This window comes from Schistocerca gregaria, chromosome 2 (genome assembly GCF_023897955.1).
Source record: "Schistocerca gregaria isolate iqSchGreg1 chromosome 2, iqSchGreg1.2, whole genome shotgun sequence".
NCBI lineage: Eukaryota > Metazoa > Arthropoda > Insecta > Orthoptera > Acrididae > Schistocerca > Schistocerca gregaria.
Window position 1 is genome coordinate 88,030,811 of NC_064921.1, and position 21,918 is coordinate 88,052,728.

The window sequence follows — 21,918 nt, forward strand, 5'->3', positions numbered from 1 at the left end:
TAGTAAGTTACTAAGAGAGGAGGAAATCAGCGACTTCCAGTCAATAGTACTGAAGTAAATTACTCAAGGAGTAAGTTTTTCATTTGTTTCTGAAATAAATTTATTTATTCCATTACTGGTGGAGAGCACCAGTGAAGAGTATGCTACTACGTTAGTAACTTGAGGAGGAAACAAGGCCAAAATTTACTCCTACAAATAGTAGGAGTAAAGTCAGAGGGTAAGGCCCAATCTTTGAGATCTGTGGTTTAAGTGTCAAATTCTATGGATTACCTGGACTACGAAGAACATATGGAGATGGAGGAAGAGGTGAACATCCCAAAAATAAGGGTTGTAATGGAGAGAAGAAACACATTTGTGATGGATAGCAACAGTGATTTCAAAGAGCAGTTAGCGTTTTTTAAGGGATCTTTAGAGTTGCTGCTTCATATGCTGGCGCCCTCACTACAGCATAATTCTGACAGGAACTGTGCTTTGTCTCCTAGGGTCCAACTTCTTTACGGACTGTGAATCTTCTGCACAGTTACTTATCAAAACGTAGCAGGAGTTCTCATTAATATCCATCGTACTATTGCTGGAAGAGCTTTCAGCAGTGCGATAAAACAGTTTAACTGCCTTAAAACCAATATGTGTTCATGCCGCAGGGGCAAGAAAATATATCAAAGAACGAAAGAGAATTCTATTGAACTGGTGGATTCCCAAATGTCAAAGGGGCAATCAACTGTGTACATATGCCCATATCCTTCTGGAGCACAAGAAAAACTATACTGTAAACGCAAGAATTTTTTTTCTATCAATACACAAATCATCTGTGACGCCAATATGGAGATGCTAAACTTGGTAATATGCTGGCCGGGTTCCATGCATGATGCATGCACTTGCGACAACAGTAAAGTTGCTGCTGGATTTGAAAATTGACAATCTGATGGGTTGCTAGTTGGAGACAGTGGATATGCTCTCTCCAAATATCTTATGACACCTGTGTTCCGAGTCCACACAGGAGTGAAACAGTGCTACAATAGAGCCCATATTGCTACCAGATGTGTAATAGAGTGAGCATTTGATGTCTGGAAGAAACATTTCCAAATTCTCACTAAAACAATGTGATTTAAACCAAACAAGTGTGAGAATGTTGTTGTGGTTGCTGCAGTTCTAGACAACTTTGGAATATAAGTTAGAGATGCTGTGGCGGTGAATGACATTGAACAATATGCATTTTTTAGCCAGAAGAAGCTGCTGCAGGCCAAGCTGTTAAAAAGTCTATTGTATTTAATTACTTTAATTAAAGTTGTACCTAGTTTTCTAGTAAAATTAGATGTTAGTGTAAAGACTTTTCCCTCTTAAATGAATAAATAAGCCACCAGATTGTCACTGCTGCAGTGAAAAGTGACTCATTTTATTTATGTGTAATTTTATAGTTGTGTTCTTTTTTTTCCTTTCTTTTTTTCTTTTTGTTAGGGGATTACCATTCTCATTTTATTTGTTAATTAAGTATACAAAGTCATATAATGTTTTGATCATTTCTAAAGAAAAGACATCTTTTGTAATATTGCAAATTCAGATAAATATTAGAATGTGGTATGAACAAAAATTAGTAACGATGCTGAATTGATAAACACAAATATAGGGTGATGCAGAAAAACAAGAACATTTCCACAATACAATAACACTACAAGTGATGAAGAAAAGAAATTTCATTCATAGTAATTGAAACCTTACGACTTTGCCATTTACGAAACATTGATGGAATTTATCATTTTTTTAAATTACATCCTTTAGATGGTGTCCTCCTGTACGAATGCATTTGTGAAATCTGCTGTTGAGATTCCTCATTGACCGCTGCAACATCTCAGTTGAGATACTGTGAATTGCATCCCGAATTCTTGGTTTTAACTCATCCAGAGTTCTTGGTCGAGTCATGTAAACTTTGCTCTTGAGGTAGCCCCACAAAAAAAAAAAAAAAAAAAAAAAAAAAAAGTATAAATCTGGTGATCTAGGGGGCACAGGGAATGTTACCAAATCGTGAGATCACACACTTGGCAAACAATTCTCGCACATATGCCATTGATTGCCTTGTAATGTGTGATGTCGCTCCATCCTGTTGAAACCAGGGTTCTTGAACGTTTGGAAAGTTATTCAATACAGGTGTAACAAAACGTCGTAACATTTCTGCATAACAATCAGCACTGACAGTTATTGTGCTTCCTGTTCATTTGCGGAAAAATATGGTTCGATAATCCCATGTGATGAAACACCACACCATACTACGAGGGCTGCTATATATATTTCTGGCCTAGGCAACACTAAGTGTTGCCAGGTGCAATCTGACATTTCCATTGGAAAGTTTGACATTTTTTAGCATAAATGTACTCAGAACTTTTGGACTTACGACATTTTTTTTTCTTTTACAGGGACTTGAAGAAATCAATTTGGCACAAAAATGGAATTAACTCGTGAACATTTTCGTGCGATCATTTTTCACAACTTTCGACGTGGATTATCACGACAAGAGTGCATCGATGAACTTAAATCTTTGTATGGCGACGAAGCACCATCCTATAGCACTGTGAAAAACTGGTACAACGAATTCAATCATGGCCGACGCTCGCTCAAAGACGAATTCCGTGAAGGTCGTCCAAAAACAGCCGTTGTGCCAGAAAACATCGATGCCGTACGTGAACTGATAATGCAAGACCGTCATGTAACATACCGTGAGATAGAGGCATGCCTAGGCATTTCTCCCACCAGCATACATTCGATATTGCATGAACACCTGGCCGTAAAAAAGGTTTGTTCTCGTTGGATCCCGCACAATTTGACAATCGCTCAAAAGAAAGCTCGTGTGGATTGGTGTAAGGAAATGCTGAAAAAATACGATCGCGGTGCTTCAAAAGACGTTTATAAGATCGTCACAGGTGACGAATCATGGATCTATGCGTATGAGCCCGAAACAAAACAGCAATCGACCGTGTGGGTCTTCCAAGACGAGCCAAATCCAACGAAAGTTGTTCGTGGAAGAAGCACTTCGAAGCAAATGGTCACCTGTTTCTTCGGCAAAACTGGTCATGTGGCGACTGTTCCGCTTGAGCAACGTAGACGGTCAATTCTGAGTGGTACACCACCATTTGTTTGCCTGAAGTCTTCGGAGAAATTCGAAAAATGAACAACAGAAGACGAATCATTGTGCACCATGACAATGCGAGCTGTCACACATCGGCTCAAACCAGCGCCTTTTTGACCGGCCAAAACGTCGAAGTGATGGGTCATCCGCCGTACAGCCCTGACTTGGCACCCAATGACTTCTTTTTATTCCCACACATCAAGAAAAAAATGCGTGGTCAACGATTTTCGTCGCCAGAAGATGCTGTTGCAGCATTCAAAAACCATGTTTTGGAGGTGTCTCAATCGGAGTGGAAAAAGTGTTTCGAAAATTGGTTTGAGCGCATGCAAAAGTGTATAAATCTTGATGGAGAATATTTTGAAAAACAATAAACCATTTTCGTTGATAAATATTCGTATTTTCATTATTAGGCCAGAAATATATATAGCAGCCCTCGTATCACTTAATTAGCACGTAAAGGGAGCTCATGAAAGTCATAGGATTCATGTCTGCCTAGTAACGGTAGTTCTGTTTATTCACATAACCTGTCAGACGAAAATGTGCCTCATCTGACATTCATAACTTGTTTAGAGATTCATCACCATTGTTAATTTTTGTCATCATTTGTTGACAGAATCCTAATCGTGACCAGTAATCGTTGTCCTTCAATTGTTGCACCACCTGTAGTCTGTACGGATGAAATTTTAAATCAAGATGAAGAATTCTGTGAACACCCTGCTGGGACATTGCAACCACTGCTGGTTGCTTATGAATTGAATGCCGTGGGCTGCGTAAGACAGACTCGCATACATCAATGTTCGCTGGAGAACACACTTCTTGGTTGTCCTGTTGGTTTCTTCTTGAGGGCAGATCCAGTCTCTTCAAAGTTATTAATCCAACATTTTATCATGCGTTTCAATGGAACAGCATCATGACGACCTAAATTATAAAAACGTCAAAACTCCCTCTGCACTGCTACCAAACTATCATTGTTTTTATAAAACATTTTTATGGCTAACGCACACTGTTGTCTGTTCCACTGATCCATTATTACTGAAATGGTGGAATGTTTACTCGCTAACTGTCACGAACCAGCAGTGCTGCCCCCTGCCCATGGCTGCCACCATTAATTTCAAACATTCCCATTATTCTGTGTCAGCATGTATTATGCCACACAAGAAACAAGAACACATTAACCACCATAAAAAATATTACAGAAATATACATATGAACATTTTCTTATTCATTCACAAAAACCTGAATTTCTTGAGCACATTGGCTGAAGATCTGGAACCTGAAGTTTGCTCAATTATGTCTTGAACTTATTCATAATTTCCATTTTAATGTTATGATCTTCTTCCATGATTTCTCTTTGTGTTTCTATTAATAACATTTTTGCATTGTATTCCTCTCATATTAAACACATTTTTAAGGAGTGAAGCTCGTCTGATTTTTTCGGAAACTCTCAGTTCTTCACTACAACTGCATGTTCTCTTCCTCTTTTGCTGGGCGCATCTTCTGCTAAGCTCCCATCACAAAATGCAGGCCAATAAAGTTCCACCTTCAGCAGTTTCATTTCTACCTTCAGAGCAATTATCATCATTGAAGTTTTTTGAAAGTATCACATTATCTTCTGGTGTGTCATTGTCATTAACTTCGGATATCCTCCCAAAAATTTGTGGGATCATATCACAACCATTTGGCTTACATCGTTTATCTTTGTCTCACCCACTGCACTGCCATTTTGAAATTTTTCTCAATTATATTTCACTATCATTTTCTTTGCTTTCACTTTCATGTCCTTCCAAATTACTTTAAGCTGCTCTTGTGATCTTTATGTAAGAGCTTCTGTGTTGTATTCAACATGTATTTTTTCCCCACACATCCTTTTTCCTTTTTTAGCATGTTGACATGCTTTTTAGATGTGTTTATGTTCTTTTTCATTATTTCAGTAAAACACTCTTTCATTTTCTGGCAGGTTTTCTGAATGTTTCTTGGCTACCTCCATGTTGCTGCTAGCTTGTATCTCAAACAAGCACTTAAATTAACATGTGTCACTGTGGTGTCACCGCCAGACACCACACTTGCTAGGTGGTAGCCTTTGAATCGGCCGCGGTCTGGTAGTATACGTTGGACCCGCGTGTCGCCACTATCAGTGATTGCAGACCAAGCGCCGCCACACAGCAGGTCTAGAGAGACTTCCTAGCACTCACCCCAGTTGTACAACCAACTTTGCTAGCGATGGTTCACTGACAAAATACGCTCTCATTTGCTGAGACGATAGTTTAGCATAGCCTTCAGCTACGTCATTTGCTACGACGTAGCAAGGCGCCATATTCAGTTACTATTGATATTGTGAATTATGTACTGTCAAGAGTGACGTTCATCATTAATGGATTAAAGTTAAGTATTAAACCAGCTACGTCTGTTTTTCTAAATTCTAATTTCCTTGTCCTGTTCCAGACCTCTCGCCAGCCTGAGTGAGCTAAAACGCATGCAATTCTGGCCCCCTCTAGTAACACAGTGTTGGCTCTCCTGCCAACCACAACATTGGCGACGAGGCAAAACCGCGTTCTTCTCTAAACTGCCCTGATTTACTTGTGTAATGGCTTCGCCACAATCTCCTGATGTACTGTCCGAATTTTATCGCTTACAGAATCAGCTGATGCAGGCCTTACTGGATGCCCTTGGACAGCTCGTCCAGAATCAACGTGCGATGCAAAACGATGCGGCAGCAGCCACTCCACTGCTAACGCCACCACAACATGCAGTTGCACCAACTTTTTGACCTTTTGATGTTGCACTGGAAAGCTGGACAGAGTGGTCATGCCAATTTGGATTCCATCTCGCCGCCAAGGTAACGAGCGGCAGCCTTTTTTGCTATCGTCGGTCGTGGTGAACACATACCGTGTGATTGTCAAATTATTTCCCCGAGGCGACGTAGCAACTCTGTCCTGCGAAGAAATTTTGTCTGCATTAGATGCATATTTCAAAGAATCAGTCAATGTAGTTGCGAAACGGTATACCTTCTTTCATACAAAATGTATGGCAGATCAGACTAATCAGAAGTGGGTTGCAACCTTGCAAGGCCTTACTAGGGATTGTGCTTTTGAGTGCCAATGTGGACTCCCTTATTCAGATACTATGGTACGTAATGCAATTGCGCAGAACGTTTCTGATGCTCGTATAAGGGAACAGATTTTGAAACTGGTCAATCCCTCCCTTCAACAAGTGATGGACACATTGGATCGGCAGGACACACTTGACTTTGCTCGGGAATCATTTGAAACTTCACCAGCCGTTTGTCAGGTTAACCGGCCAGCCGGGCGAGCTGCATGGAGTAGTAAACAGCCCTCGCTTCTGGCCACGCCGCTGCCGCCAGGCTCTCAGCCACGTGTGCCGCGCCGGCAAGCAAATGCAGTGCTCAAATCCTGCCCGCGGTGTGCTACTAGACATTTGCGTGAGAATTGCCCGTCACGCCAAGCTATTTATTTTTATTGTAATAAAAAAGGACATGTTCAGAGTGTTTGCTAGAAAAAGCTCAAATCGGAAGCTCAAAACCATTCCAGGCCCTTTGCTTCGTGCCGGAATCGGATTCGAACCAATAATACTCAGGCTCGCGAAACTTCACCCATGGAAATTCAGGTGGTTCATTTCAGTCCGCCCAGTACCATTCTCTCTAACGGTGACTGTGTTCATCCCACAAATAGTGTGCGTCGACATCGCCGGAATGCCCGTCAAGTCGCAAGTGATTTTGTACCAGAGTCAGTTCACGTTGCACGAGACAGTCACTCTTGTCATCAGCAGGACAATAAACGTTTTGTGGACTTCGACATTAATGGCAAAGTGATACCATTCCAGCTTGATACCGGGGCTGCAGTTTCACTGATCAATCAAGACACTTACAAACTGCTGGGCACACCTACGTTGCGTGCCTCAAATGTTAAGTTAACTAGCTATTCAGGTCAAGAGATCCCTGTGTTAGGACAGTGCAGCCTTCTTGCAACATACAAAGGACAAACAAAACTCTGTTTGGTTTCGATTTATTTCAGTTGTTTAACTTGTCTATAGTAAATCAGGTCCTATCAGTGAACCAGACTGTGCCTTTTGACAGTGTTTCTCGTCTATGTGAAGAATTTGCAGATATTTTTGCACCGGGCATCGGTTGCACTAAGAACTATAAAGCACATTTGGAACTGAAAGTACATTTTTCAGAGCGTGCAATGTTCCCCACGCATTGCATGATGAGGTCGCAAAAACATTACACAAATTGGAATCACAAGGTGTAATTGAATGTGTGCAGGGTTCTCTCTGGACATAACCCTTAGTAATTTTGCCAAAACCTTCTGGAAAATTGAGACTTTGTGTGGACTTCAAGGCAACAGTGAATCCACAACTAGTGATTGCAACTTTTCCTTTACCCCACCTGGAAGATCTTTTTAACAAACTGTGCCCAGGTAAATACTTTTCAAAGTTGGACCTCGCAGATGCATACTTGCAAATACTGGTGGACGAAGAATCCCAGCGCGTTTTGGTGGTTACCACGCATCTTGGTTTGTATCGATTCTAACAACTGCCATTCGGGTATGCATCCACCCCTGAATTGTTTCAGCAATATCTACAAACTGTTTGTGAGTCGGTCCCTACTGCATCAAACTATCTGGACGATATTGTGATCTACGGAAAGACGGAAGAAGAACATTTGGCCAATCTCAGAACATTATTTCAGGTCTTGCGACAAAAAGGTCTTTGCTTGCGAAAGGACAAATGTGTGTTTTTTGCTTGTGATTTGCCATACCTGGGACATGTACTCAATGCCCAAGGCAAACATCCCAGTCACACACACCTTCGTGCCATATAAGACTTGCCTCCACTGCAGAATTTGAAGCAGCTACAGAGTGTGCTGGGAAAAATAAATTACTATAACAGATATGTGCCACATGCCTCTTCCATTTCAGCTCTGCTTCATCGCTTACACTGTAAAGGTGTTCCGTACATCTGGACGACGGAATGCGAACGCGCCTTTCGCCAGTTGAAATCGGCGTTGTTTTCCAATACTTGCCTTACACCATTCAATCCCCAAAAGCCCCATTTGTTGATGGTGGATGCATCGGACTTCGGGATCGGTGCTGTGCTTGGGCACAAAGATGGATCGCACGATCGCCCTATTGCCTTTGCATTCAAATTGCTCTCGTCTGCGCAAAGAAGTTATTCACAGATCGAGAAAGAAGCATTGGCTCTTTTGGTGTTACAAAGTTTCATGATTTCTTGTATGGTCATCACTTTACCATCATCACAGACCACAAACCTTTGACATTGCTTTTTCATCGGAACAAGCCTGTACCTCCACATACAGCGCAGAAATTCATTCGCTGGTCTATTTTCCTCTCGCAGTACCGCTACTATATCTTGTATCGGTCCACTGCTAAGCACGGAAACGGCGATGCGTTGTTCCGCTTGCCTGTTGCTGAGGATAGGGCATTTGATTCCTCCGAACTTGCTTGCATGTTCATTGATGCGGAAACCTCGGCCTCCTCTAGTAACACGGTGTTGGCTCTCCTGCCAACCACAACAGTCACCAACCAACAATGACATTGGTAGCTGTAGATGGCGAGGATAACAATAGATTTATCCATTAATAGCACATTTCTTTTTCATAATACACAGATCTTATCATTAATTAGTACAAGAGCATTTAGATTTTCCAATTTTAATAATTCAATTTCATAATCCTTTTTAGTTTCTAAAATTATAGCAATGAACATAAATTAAACAAAAGGTGATGCAATAATAAATAAAACTCTCTCAGTGTACATGCTGCGTCGATTCAGGAGAAAACTCCAAGCTTTCGACCACTACCTTCTTGGTCGTCATCAAGGCTAAAACTGGCTGTCGTAAACTAGCAAGGCTCACACTTTTATATGCAAAGGACAGCTTCTGATTGGCTGGAATACGTCTTAGCAACAGCGATATGGCGCGTAGTGAAGTGGTGCCCTCTACTTCCATAGATGAAGTTTCTATCATGCGTTGCTTGCAGCGCCATCCCTTGAATCACGAGGTAAAGTGCAGAAAGTTTTCCTCTGCGATTTTTCTTTATCCAGTGCACTCTTCCAGGTGTTGCTAAGTGCATAGCCATTGTCTCTGTTAAAGTTATTATCGCCGAGTCTAATTTCGACTGCTTCCCTCATCACAGAGTCCCAGTAATTCGATGCACGGGCTATTACTCTCATTTCTTCAAATAAAATCTTATGCTTGTTAAGCAGGCTATGGTCAGCCACCGCTGATTTTTCCAAATACCTGTATTTCAGGTGTTGCTGGTGCTCGATGCAATGGTTGGCCACGGTTCTTACAGAGTGGCCCCACGTAATTCTTGCCGCATTCGCAAGGAATACTATAAATTCCTGGCACCCTTAAGCTGAGACTATCTTTGACTGGTCTCAACATTTCCTTAATTTTCCTAGATGGTCGGAAAACTGGATTTATTCCTTGCCTCTTTAGGAATCTGCCTATCTTGTTTGTTGTAGCACCGCAAAATGGAAGTTGCGCTATGTGTTGGTCCTCTTCTTGTTTATGGACAGCATCGTGTCTTACTTTCTTGGACATTACTGATTTAATTTCACCGGTAGAATGACCATGCCTCTTGAAGACAGTTGTCAAATGGTTGATCTCAGGACCGAGGTAGTCCTTGTCAGAAATAGTCCTGGCTCTGTGTACTAAAGTATTCAACATAGCTCTCTTCTGAGATGTATGATGGAAGCTGTGGCTATGCAGATATAAGTTCGTGTGAGTTGGCTTCCTGTACACAGAATGGCCCAGTCATCCATCCGGTTTTCGCTCCGCCAACACATCTAAAAAAAAGGTAACTTCCCTTCCTTCTCTACCTCCATTGCAAATTTTATGTTTGGATGTACACCATTCAAATGTTTGACGAACTGCTGCAGCGTGTCACTGTCATGTGGCCAGATTAAAAAAGCGTCGTTGACGTATCTGTAGAAGCATGATGAGCACTGCTCAATGCTCGTTCTTCAAAATCCTCCATGAAAAAATTCGCTATTGCTGGTGATAGTGGCGAACCCATGGCTGTTTCATCTGTCATTTCCACTGTATAAAAAGTAAGTGGTCATCAAGGTATGCCGGAACAACTTCAAAATTTCTGAGGAAAAATGAGCAGCCAACAGTTGTAATGTGTCATCCACAAGTACTTTGGCAAACAGGGAAACCACGTCGAGGCTGACCATGATATCATTTGGGCCTATCTTCATCTGTTTTATGATATCAACAAGCATTTTTCAATTCTTAATATGATGTGGGCAGTGACCAACTATAGGCCAAACAATTTAGTTAAGTTTTTTGCAAGCCTGTACGTAGGAGAGCCAATAGCACTTTTTACATTAATATCTGTGTAGTGTTTACTTTCTCATTTTTGTCTGCTGACCAGTTCACGTACTTGTTTTGCCATCCAGCTCATCATAAGAGGAGAAGTTTGCAGATATTCGGCAGTTCTTTGTTTACTGCAGTTGAAATGTGTGTAATTGTAAAATGAGCATAATTTGTGATAAATGTGACACTGTCATAGCTTAGTCAGTATGGAAAGAATGCAAGAATTGTGTGGCAGAAATTATGTGGATTGGCTAGTGGCTTGGCTATGTGCTATCCTCCAGTAACAATCCAACTTTATTGTGGTAATCTGTAACATTGAGGATTACCGTGACGTTCCCCTTGTCAGCAGGCAGAACAAGCAGATCTTCATCCTTCTGCAACAATATCAGTCCTTGTCTCTCCTCTCTGCTGATGTTTGACTTAGGTGGCTTGGATGTAGCTAAAATCCCACTAGTAGTAAGCCTTACGTCATCTGTTGCTTCTTGAGGAAGATGACGAACTTCTTGTTCCACTCCACTAATAATCTCAACCACAGGTGAGCTGGGGCAAAGTTCAGACCTTTACTGATGCAATAATGTCAGCCAACAATCAATATTTTCTGAGAGGGAACGTGATACACGTGCCAGCAGTGTATAGAAATGGCTTACTTCTTTAGTAAAAAGGCGTTATATCTTTAGTTATAACTAAGGAAGTAAATAGGAATTGAGCTCTCCAACAGTTACCGAAAGAGTATATTACTAGAGAAGTAATTTACTAAAGTAGTCCAAACTAAAGAAGTAAGAGTTACTACAACAGTAATTTATACTAGTTTGTGCTCGCCACTCTTAATCTTTTTCCTATTAGTCCGTCACATTCTGCTGTTCTATAGAGATATTTAATGTTTGTCATTTTCAATCTCATCTAGCAAATTAAACTGACTTCTAACTAGAATTTCAGTTATGCTTTCAGTATTTTTCTCCTTTCAATTTTTACTTGTTACCGTTTGTCAGTTTTCATCACCCCCTTATCTTCCTTCCAATGTAATTAAAAACACAATTTTCAACGCTTTCTGGAGGGTACACATATTTATTCCTTATCTGTACCTTATTTCAACTTCATAATCTGCAGGTCCATGGGAGACCAGCATTAAGTCTTTGTTAGCCTTCCCACTAGCCAAGCCACATAATTTCTGCCACAAAATTCTTGCATTCTTTCCATACTGACTAAGCTACGGCAACGTCACATTTATCACAAATTATGCTCATTTTACAATTACATACATTTCAACTGCAGTAAACAAAAAACTACTGAATATCTGCAAACTTCTCCTCTTATGAAGAGCTGGATGGCAAAACAAATAAGTGAACTGGTAAGTGGACAAAGATGAGAAAGTAAGCACTACACAGATATTAATGTAAAAAATATTGTTACATTCCATTCTGCATTTTCCATTGTTAAATATTTATGTAAAGTAGGTTCCAGCTCAAATAAAATATGACATGAATAATAATTCATTACTACTGTTTCCCAAGAAAATATAAAACAGACATTATCAGAAAAAATATGTGAACCATCACAATTAATGAAAATAAAATGGAGCATTCCAAACTGCCTCCAGTTGCTGATGACTTCACACTGAAGAGTGAGTCACTAAGGTACCATTCTGCCCATACCTGTATATATATTTTCCAAGTTTTCTGAACTGTTTAAACTAAGAGACATTTGTCAACTTCGTTAACCAACAACTTACCTGACAATACTTCTTATGCTTCTCCAATAATGGTAAGAGCATATGGCGTGAATTGAAATTTCCCCTCGATCCTCTGCTAAAATCCAACAATACTTTCACTTTTAAGTTCCCTGAAGAAGCCTCCAGATTCTTGGCAATTGCAGATACCTGTAATGTATCATAAGTTTGTTTAGGAAGGGTTCCATTAGTAGAAAACACAAAATTGTCAATTAGAAAATAACTGAATATTTTGATCCTACACAAATATTTTCTGGCCGGGGTCAGATCAGAATGCTTTCCATAAACCTGCATTTACAGTAAGCTATTATTCACAGCAATAGGCAGAAACTGCATTGTTGCTCTTTTATGGTATTTTAAACAGACAGAGGGAGGGGGGAGATGGGGAGAGTTGTCAGTTGTCATAGATCAATCAAAATCACCATTTTGATTAAATTATTTAGTTTTCCACATACCAGCTCTTTCTCCAGGGTTCCTGTGCCCAGGTATAAAGATGCAAGTGTGATTCTCCTCTTGGCTGCTTTGCTCTTCTCTAAGAGTGTTTCATAAAATTTACTTGGTTCTGTAATAACAGTGACCTAGAAAATGAATTAAATTATGAAAGCTCATGTTGTTAATGATCAATTTCAAAGCACAATTATGTCTTTGTAGCGGCACATACAAAAAATCCACAATTCATCAGTGGCAACACTCAAGCAGCACAAATGAAGTAGTCATACACATTTATTATTCATAGCTGTGCTTTAGTTTTAGGTGTCAATAAGAGTTGTCAAGACAGCTAATAACATGGACCTCATACGCAATAATTACATTTGGTTCCATATGTTCTTGTTTTGCCCTAAAAATAAGTAAAGTCACTTCTTTAGTACAATGAATCCTTTCGAAGGTTACCTTTTATCACATATATTCAATACATTCATTGGATGCCCTCCTCTAACCAGTGTAATTATTTCGATTACAACACAAAGTTACTCACTACAGAGGAGGTGCCGAGTGGGACAGGCACTAGACTGTTCAATACCAGCTTTCAGATATAGTCCTCCATCATATAAAGAAAAGGACTATGTCTGAAAGGTATTATTAAGTGTCTACTTTGAGGTGTACCTGTCTGCTACTTAAAACCACCTCTGTGTGGTGTGTAGCATTTTGTTGTAATTCATATCGATTTTGTTATTGTTATTTCACTTTGGATTTTCCACTGCTATAATTTAATGGCTTCATTAATGCTAAAACTTTCACTCAGGCAAATGCCAAGATTTTTTTTTTTTTTTTTTTTTTTTTTTTTTTTTTTTTTTTTTTTTTTTTTTTTTTTTGCACCTCCTGCTTTTCCTAATCTACTCGGATATATGGTTATTAATCTTCCACACACACGAACTCGTTAATAGCATTTTATTAACGTTATCAATAGGATTCTGAAAATTATACAATTTTATTTAGTCCGTCTCCTGTTCAACTACTCTGCTCAATGAATTTAAACTGGTTTCCCTTTTGTAATAAGAAGTAATTATTCGTAATCATTGTGTTTTGTTGACATATGCACTCAGTTTTTCAATATCACTAGGATATCACCAACGTTTGGAAAAAATCACAATCTGAGCAGTCTGAAGATATGCGAAAACATAGTAGAGTGGACATGGTTCTCTGAAATATTTTTTCTGTTAATTATAATCATAAATTATCTTTCAAATCAGTTCCTTCAATCTTTGTCCAAACTGAACGAGTCTGTTTTTCTTCACCCCAAAATTTATGCAGATTGTTGCTATGTACATCTCATGAGCCATGGTATATTTTTTCCCAAGTGCATATTATTTTAAATTAGCATTATCTTCCTGTTAATACTCATGCAAATTATAATACTACTCTTATCTCATTTTTCAAACAAAACATTCAGTGTACAAGCCTAAGTGCTATGAGACACTATACAGAAAATCTTTTGATTCTTAAGAGTGTTTTCTTAATATCTGGGGACTGATCAAATCAAATTACACTTCAGAGAACTTAGTTTCCATTATTTTTGAGAGGGGAAAAAATTGAAGAAAGGTAAGGAATTATGTTCATTTTAAGTAGGACGATATACATGAAGTGCTCAAAAAACTATTGCTGAAGTGCCCTATGTATCTCTTTGCTAGATACGCTACAGTTGTGCAACACATTTTTCTGGTTTACCAGATAAATTACAAAGGCACAGCACTTCTTATACACAGTTGCTCTATCTAAGGTTACACCAGAAAGGTACTTTTTAGTACAGTTCAAGACCTTGATTCATAATTTTCGTTACTAATCTAACCTAATTAAAATAAAGACTATGGATGCTAATGTCCAAGTGAAAGCACTTTATGCATGTTTCACGTCTTTTTATACCATTGGGTATAAACTGTTTAATTTGACCATCTTTTGATTCCATGCTTAATTTTACAACTCTACACAAGTGGTTGAGAGACCTGATTTACAGCTCAGTGCAACTATAACACATACCACATGTAAAAGGACCTCCTTGTAGTCAAACTGTAGTGTCACAATTGTTGAAACTGTCATTCATACTCCTACTGCTCACTCAGTCAAAGGTGATGTCAAATTTTGTCACATTATGTAATTCAGTGCCTCATTACAAATCTAATACATGTTCTGTTGTAATGCTCTACAATTTTAAAATATTTTTTGTAAAGATTGACTGGGCTTTATTGTCTTTTTTCACGTGGAGTGAGCTAGTGCTACTGTTGACTGAAGTTCACCCACTACGAGTTGTAAACTGGTCACTACTTCACCTGCCAAAGATGACAAGATGATGAACTTTAGGATGTTGCTCAGCTGATGTACTTTTTTATTTCTTAAGAACATTTTGTATTAAATTAATTGTATCACTGAAAAATGTTTTGAAGCCAAGATAATGTTCACATGTTAATTAGTTCTGCTGGCCAGGCTCCGGGAGTAAACAACATTCCATTAGAACTACTGACAGCCTTGGGAGAGCCATTCCTGACAAAACTCTACCATTTGGTGAGCAAAACATATGAGACAGGCGAAATACCCTCGGAATTCAAAAAGAATATAATAATTCCAATCCCAAAGAAAGCAGAAGTTGACAGATGTGAAAATTACTGAACTATCAGTTTAATAAGTCACAGCTGCAAAATACTAATGTGAATTCTGTACAGACGAATGGAACAACTAGTAGAAGCCGACCTCGGGGAGGATCAGTTTGGATTCCATAGAAATATTGGAACATGTGAGGCAATACTGACCCAATGACTTATCTTAGAAGATAGATTAAGGAAGGGCAAACCTACGTTTCTAGCATTTGTAGACTTGGAGAAAGCTTTTGACAATGTTGACTGGAATAATATCTTTCAAATTCTGAAGGTGGCAGGGGTAAAATACAGGGAGCAAAAGGCTATTTACAATTTGCACAGAAACCAGATGGCAGTTATAAGAGTCGAGGGACATGAAAGGGAAGCAGTGGTTGGGAAGAGAGTGAGACAGGGTTGTAGCCTCTCCCCAATGTTATTCTATCTGTATATTGAGCAAGCAGTAAAGGAAAAAAAAAAAAAAAAAAAAAAAAAAAAATTCGGAGTAGGTATTAAAATCCATGGAGAAGAAATCGAAACTTTGAGGTTCACCGATGACATTGTAATTCTGTCAGAGACCACAAAGGACTTGGAAGAGCACTTGAACGGAATGGACAGTGTCTTGAAGGAAGGATATAAAATGAGCATCAACAAAAGCAAAACTGGGATAATGGAATGTAGTCAAATTAAGTAGGGCGATGCTGAGGAAGTTAGATTAGGAAATGAGACACTTGAAGTTTTGCTATTTGGGGAGCAAAGAAACTGATGATGGTCAAAGTAGAGAGGGTATAAAATGTAGACTGGCAACAGCAAGGAAAACGTTTCTGGAGAAGAGAAATTTGTTAACATCGAGTATAGATCTAAATGTCAGGAAATCATTTCCGAAAGTATTTGTATGGAGTGTAGCCATGTATGGAAGTGAATCATGGACGATAAATAGTCTGGACAAGAAGAGAATAGAAGCCTTTGAAATGTGGTGCTACAGGAGAATGCTGAAGATTAGATGGGTAGATCACATAACTAATGAGGAAGTATTGAATAGGATTGGGGAGAAGAGGAATTTGTGGCACAACTTGACTAGAAGAAGGGATCGGTTGGTGGGACATGTTCTGAGGCATCAAGGGATCACCAATTTAATATTGGAGGGCAGTGCGGAGGGTAAAAATCGTAGAGGGAGACCAAGAGATGAATACACTAAACAGATTCAGAAGGATGTAGGATGCAGTACGTATTGGAAGATAAAGAAGCTTGCACAGGATAGAGTAACATGGAGAGCTGCATCAAACCAGTCTCAGAACTGAAGAACACAACAACAACAACAACAACGACGACGACCAGGATGTAATACTGATGAAGAAAATATGTAAAATATCAGTAAGATACTTCATGTTGACAGTATTTTATGTAGGAAAAAAAAAGGTCAAATGTAATTTTTTCCAAGTAAGCTGCCATTTTTTTCCTACAATAACTGAACTTGTAATTTTAAGAAAATATTTGGAAAGAAACAGTTTAAAACCTAACTTCTGGTTAATGACTGGTACTTGTGAATCATTTACAGAATTCTATGTACATTGTAATAGTCTCCGATTTTTGCATTCAGTATGTAGTCTAGCTGTGAGATTCCTTCTAGCACTGTAAGCAGTCACATTTTACCACAGAGCACCACCTTATCCAAGGTGCTTTCAGTGGTAAATGGGAAGATTTGCATGATCCAATGAAGTCAATGGCTATTACAGCAAGTTGCGTAACTAGCAGACGATTCTCGAAGCCAGACATGCCTTGACAAAGGAGTCAGACTAATTGTGGCTCACATCATAGGGCAGGAAGAGTTCTTGGAAGAGCAGTGGAATCAACTTCCCTGGAAGAGTAGACACCAAAGAGAAGTTCTGTTGCCTCAGAGACAGTGGATTGGCAGCACCACAAGTGGCCTTATCTGGCACGACATTCTGTGGCCAGTAGGCACTATGTACTGATAAGCTCCTAAACAGGAAAAGCTTATGCACACTGCAGGAGAAATAAGGAGAAGAGATTTGGTAATGTGGAACACCATAAAATGATGATGAAGTACACTCAGGAACTTCATGTGGCAAGTTAGAATGTAATGTAAACTCTCTCAGGTCAGAAGATTATAATGGTTAGTTGAAATCAATAATTGGAAAAAATAATGTTATGTTATATTGTATTCACTGACTAAATAAAATAGTTCTTATATGAGCTGCTTTAAATCACTGATTCGATCACTGACAATGTCTGCTTTTTCATATTCTTTATAGCTTTTACTTACATATGAAATTATTGTTTATACATACAGTTGAGTATAAAACTGAAATTCTATATAATAGAACAGTCCCACTTGACACTTTTTTCTATGCATAATGAGATAGCTTTATCATACCATCACATGACATGGCTAATAATGGCTTCATCTGTAGATTCATAATTTTTCATAAATCCTATCACAGGAGAACCTTCAGAGATGTAGGGATGTTATACGGGTCGAGTTATACACCAACAAAGGCACATAATGTACAGAAACTTACTAACAAAACAGTACTATACTGTTCGGCAACAATATGTAAAGGATAGGTTGGTATTCACAATATAGAGAAGATGTTGAGTTGCAGACAGGTACAGTGAGAAAGATCGCTAAAATATTTAAGCTTTTGGACAAAGCCCGCCTTTCAAAGCAGGAAACACACACACACACACACACACACATTCACACAAGCATAATTCTCACACACGTGGCCACTGTCTGCGGGCGCAGGGGCCCGACTGTGACTATGACATGCAGCAATCTGCTGGTGTGGGTCAAGTGGGTAAGGAGGAGGCATGGGCGGTGGTTGTTGGGAAGTTTAAGGGGGACTAAACAGCTAAGGTCATCAGTCCCCCATTCCAAAAAACAGGCGAAACAAAAATTTACGGAACAGGTAAAACCCCAAGGGGGGAGGAGATGCCCCTCCCCCCAGTCACTGGAAGAACACCAATGTGGCAGCGGACACTAGAGACAAAAAGAGTACAGACGAACACCGGACAGAAAGAAATGGAAGAAAAGAAGAGGGCCGGAAACTGGTTGACTGACCATGGGAACAAAAATTGGGAAAGAGTCAACCATCCGAATACACAAATTAAAATCTGCAACCAATGAGAGACTCGAGGACAAGATACACAGAAAGGGAAAGGGGCAGGTCCCCCCTAAATGGAACCATAAAAAGGACTACCACGGATAAAATTTAAAACGTTGTCAGCCGTGGAGGCATCGTCGCATAAAACCAAAGGCAATGTGCCCGGGAGATTAAAAGTCTGTCGGAGGGTGCGCAGGCGGGGACACACACTGACACAGGGGGGGATCCTCCTGACGCAAAATATGTCCATGCGTCAGGTAGGTATGGCCGATGCAGAGCCGACACAGGATGACAGAGTCCCTGCGAGAAGCCCGCAGGGAGGACTGCCACACATCGGTCGTCTCCTTAACAGCCCGCAAGTTTATTCAGCGAAGTCAGGCTACGCCACTCGTCATGCCACATCTGAAGCACCTTACGGCGCAACGCCAGCTGCAGATCACGAGCCGGGAGGCCGATCTCCAAAGTGGGGGCGTCGATCACCCCTTTGGCCAGCCTGTCGACACGTTCATTCCCCGGGATGCCAACGTGACCTGGCGTCCAAACAAAGACCACCGAACGACCAGAGCGGGTAATGGCAAAAACAGACTCCTGAATAAAGGATACCAGACGAGAAGAGGTATAGCAGCGGTCGATAGCCTGGAGGCTGCTCAGGAAGTCACTGCAGATGATGATGGACATACCTGAGCAGGAACGCATATGCTCAAGAGCGCGCAATATGGCCACCAGCTCTGCAGTAAAAATACTGCAGCCAGCCGGCAAGGAGCGCTGTTCAACATGGGCAGCATGAGCAAAAGCGTAGGCAGGACGACCATCCACCAGGGAACCATCAGTGTAGACAGGCTCACAGCCTGAAAATGAGGCGAGGAGGGCAAGAAAACGGCGACGGAGGGCCACATGCGGAACCGAGTCCTTGGGTTCCCGTGCCAAGTCCAGGCGGACGGACGGCCAGGGCATACACCAGGGAGGCGTGGGTGCACGGGCCCGGAAGGGCGGCAGAAGAGGGAACGACCCCAGTTCCGACAGCAGGGACTGAACGCGGACAGCAATGGATAGCCCAGACCTAGGTCGCCGGTCGGGCAGAGGGAGGACCCTGGCAGGGAAAAGCAGGCGATGATTGGGATGGCCCGGTGAGCAATGCACGTGGACAGCATAGTCGGCGAGCAGTCGGTGGCGGCGAATCCGCAGCGGGGGACCCCGGCCTCCACCAGTAGACTATCCACGGGGCTCGTACGGAAAGTGCCAGTTGCAAGCCGAACCCCACAGTGGTGTATGGGGTCCAACAACGTCAACACTGAGGGTGATGCAGACCCATAGGCCAGGCTCCCATAATCAAGCCTGGACTGCACAAGGGCTCTGTACAATCGCAACAGCATGCTGCGATATGCACCCCAAGACGCATGGCTCAGGCAGCGGAGGGCGTTGAGGTGCCGCCAGCACTTTTGCTTCAGCTGAGTAATATGAGGAACCCATGTGAGCCGGGCATCAAAGACTAGTCCTAAGAAGCGGCTAGTGTCCACCACTGTAAGTAGGTGACCGTCGAGGTAAAGTTCCAGATGAGGGTGGACCGTCCGACGTCTGCAGAAGTGCATAACTCGAGTCTAGGCTGCAGAGAACTGAAATCCATGAGTCAGAGCCCATGATGCCGCCTTGCGAACGGCTGCTTGCAGCCTGCGTTCGGCGACTCCTGTAGTCGTTGAGCTGAATGAGATGCAGAAGTCGTCGGCATACAAAGAAGGAGACACCGACGACCCCACGGCTGCAGCCAGACCATTAATGGCCACTAGAAATAAGGAAACGCTCAACACCGAGCCCTGCGGCACCCCATTTTCCTGTATATAAGATGAACTAGAGGCGGCACCGACTTGCAACCGGAAAGAGCGGCGCAATAAAAAGTTTTGAAGAAAAGCTGGGAGCTGACCACGAAGACCCCACTCGCGCAACGTAGCAAGGATGTGATGGCTCCATTTTGTGTCATATGCCTTCTGCAGCTCAAAAAATACAGCAACGAGATGCTGACGGCGGGAAAAGGCCGTACGGATAGCAGATTCCAGCCGCACCATATTGTCCGCAGCAGACCGGCCCTGACGGAAGCCACCCTGGGATGGAGCGAGGAGACCGCGCGACTCAAGGACCCAACACAAACGCCGCCCCACCATACGTTCCAGCAATTTGCACAAAACGTTGGTGAGGGTAATGGGACGATAGCTGTCCACCGCCAGAGGGTCTGCACCGGGCTTCAAGATGGGGACGATAACACCCTCTCGCCATTGCGACGGGAACACGCCCCGCTCCAAATGCGGTTAAAGATGGTGAGGATGTGTCTCTGGCAGTCCCCGGAGAGATGCTTCAGCATCTGCGCGTGGATGCAGTCCGGTCCTGGTGCTGTATCAGGGCAATCGGCGAGGGCAGCGAGGAATTCCCTCTCGCTGAAAGGAGCATTGTATTTTTTCAGAACGACGTGTGTGGAATGATAACGGCGTCCGCTCGGCGCGCTCCTTTAGAGAGCGAAAGGCAGGAGGGTAAGTTGCAGTCGCAGAGCTTGTAGCAAAGTGCGTGGCGAGGTGATCAGCAATGGTGGCAGCGTCCGTGCAGACAGCGCCGTCCAGGGAGATTCCAGAGACACCCATAGGGGTCTGGTATCCATAAATCCGCCGGATGCGGGACCACACGGCGACGGGGAGACACGGGAGCCCAAGGATGAAACGTACCTCTCCCAGCACTCCTGCTTACGCCGTGCAAGAAGACGACGGGCCAAGGCACGGAGCTTCTGAAAGGCGATGAGGGTCTCCAGAGATGGGTGCCGCTTATGACGCTGGAGAGCCCGCCTATGGTCGCGAACAGCCTCGGCAATCTCCGGAGACCACCAGGGGACAGCTTTCATCCGAGGGAGTCCAGAAGAGCGTGGGATGGCAGTCTTGGCTGCAGAAATAATTGACGAGGTCAAGACACGGACCACCTCGTCAATGTCACCCTGTGGGGAAGAAGCAATGGTGGCAGCGGAAGTAAAAGCCGGCCAGTCAGCCCTGTTGAGAGCCCAGCGGGGCAGGCGCCCAGAAGAATGACACTGGGACAGTGACAAATAGATGGGAAAATGGTCACTACCACACAGGTCAGGATGCACTCTCCAGTGAAGGGATGGGACAAGTCCGGGGCTACAAAGAGAGAGATCGATGGCCGAGAACGAGCCATGGGCCACACTGAAATGCGTGGGAACACCGGTGTTCAAGAGGCTAAGGTCGAGCTGAGCCAACACATGCTCCACGGTGCGACTGCGGTCATCGGAGACAGTCCCACCCCATAGAGGGTTGTGGGCATTGAAATCGCCCAGAAGCAGCAATGGCGGCGGGAGTTGAGCCAGCAGCGCAGCCAAGACATGTCGGGGGAGCTGCCCATACGGAGGAACGTAAACAGAGCAAACAGTAATAGCCGGCGAGAGCTCAATCCTGACAGCGACTGCCTCTAAAGGCGTCAGAAGGGGTACTGGCGAGCTACAGACAGAGTGGTGAACAAGGAGGCAAACTCCAC

General features: G+C 42.2%; 1 protein-coding gene across 3 annotated transcripts in view; it reads right to left on the reverse strand.

The window, feature by feature from the left end:
* LOC126336382 (CDP-diacylglycerol--glycerol-3-phosphate 3-phosphatidyltransferase, mitochondrial-like) overlaps window positions 1–21,918 on the reverse strand; it is a 101,108-nt gene that overhangs the window by 64,174 nt on the left and 15,016 nt on the right. For all 3 annotated transcript variants that reach the window (XM_050000000.1, XM_050000001.1, XM_050000002.1), the window contains 2 exons: window positions 12,659–12,781; window positions 12,207–12,353 (listed from right to left, as the gene is read on the reverse strand). In XM_050000000.1, the coding sequence (XP_049855957.1) occupies window positions 12,207–12,353; window positions 12,659–12,781 (270 nt within the window). The remainder of the gene's footprint in view (window positions 1–12,206; window positions 12,354–12,658; window positions 12,782–21,918) is intronic.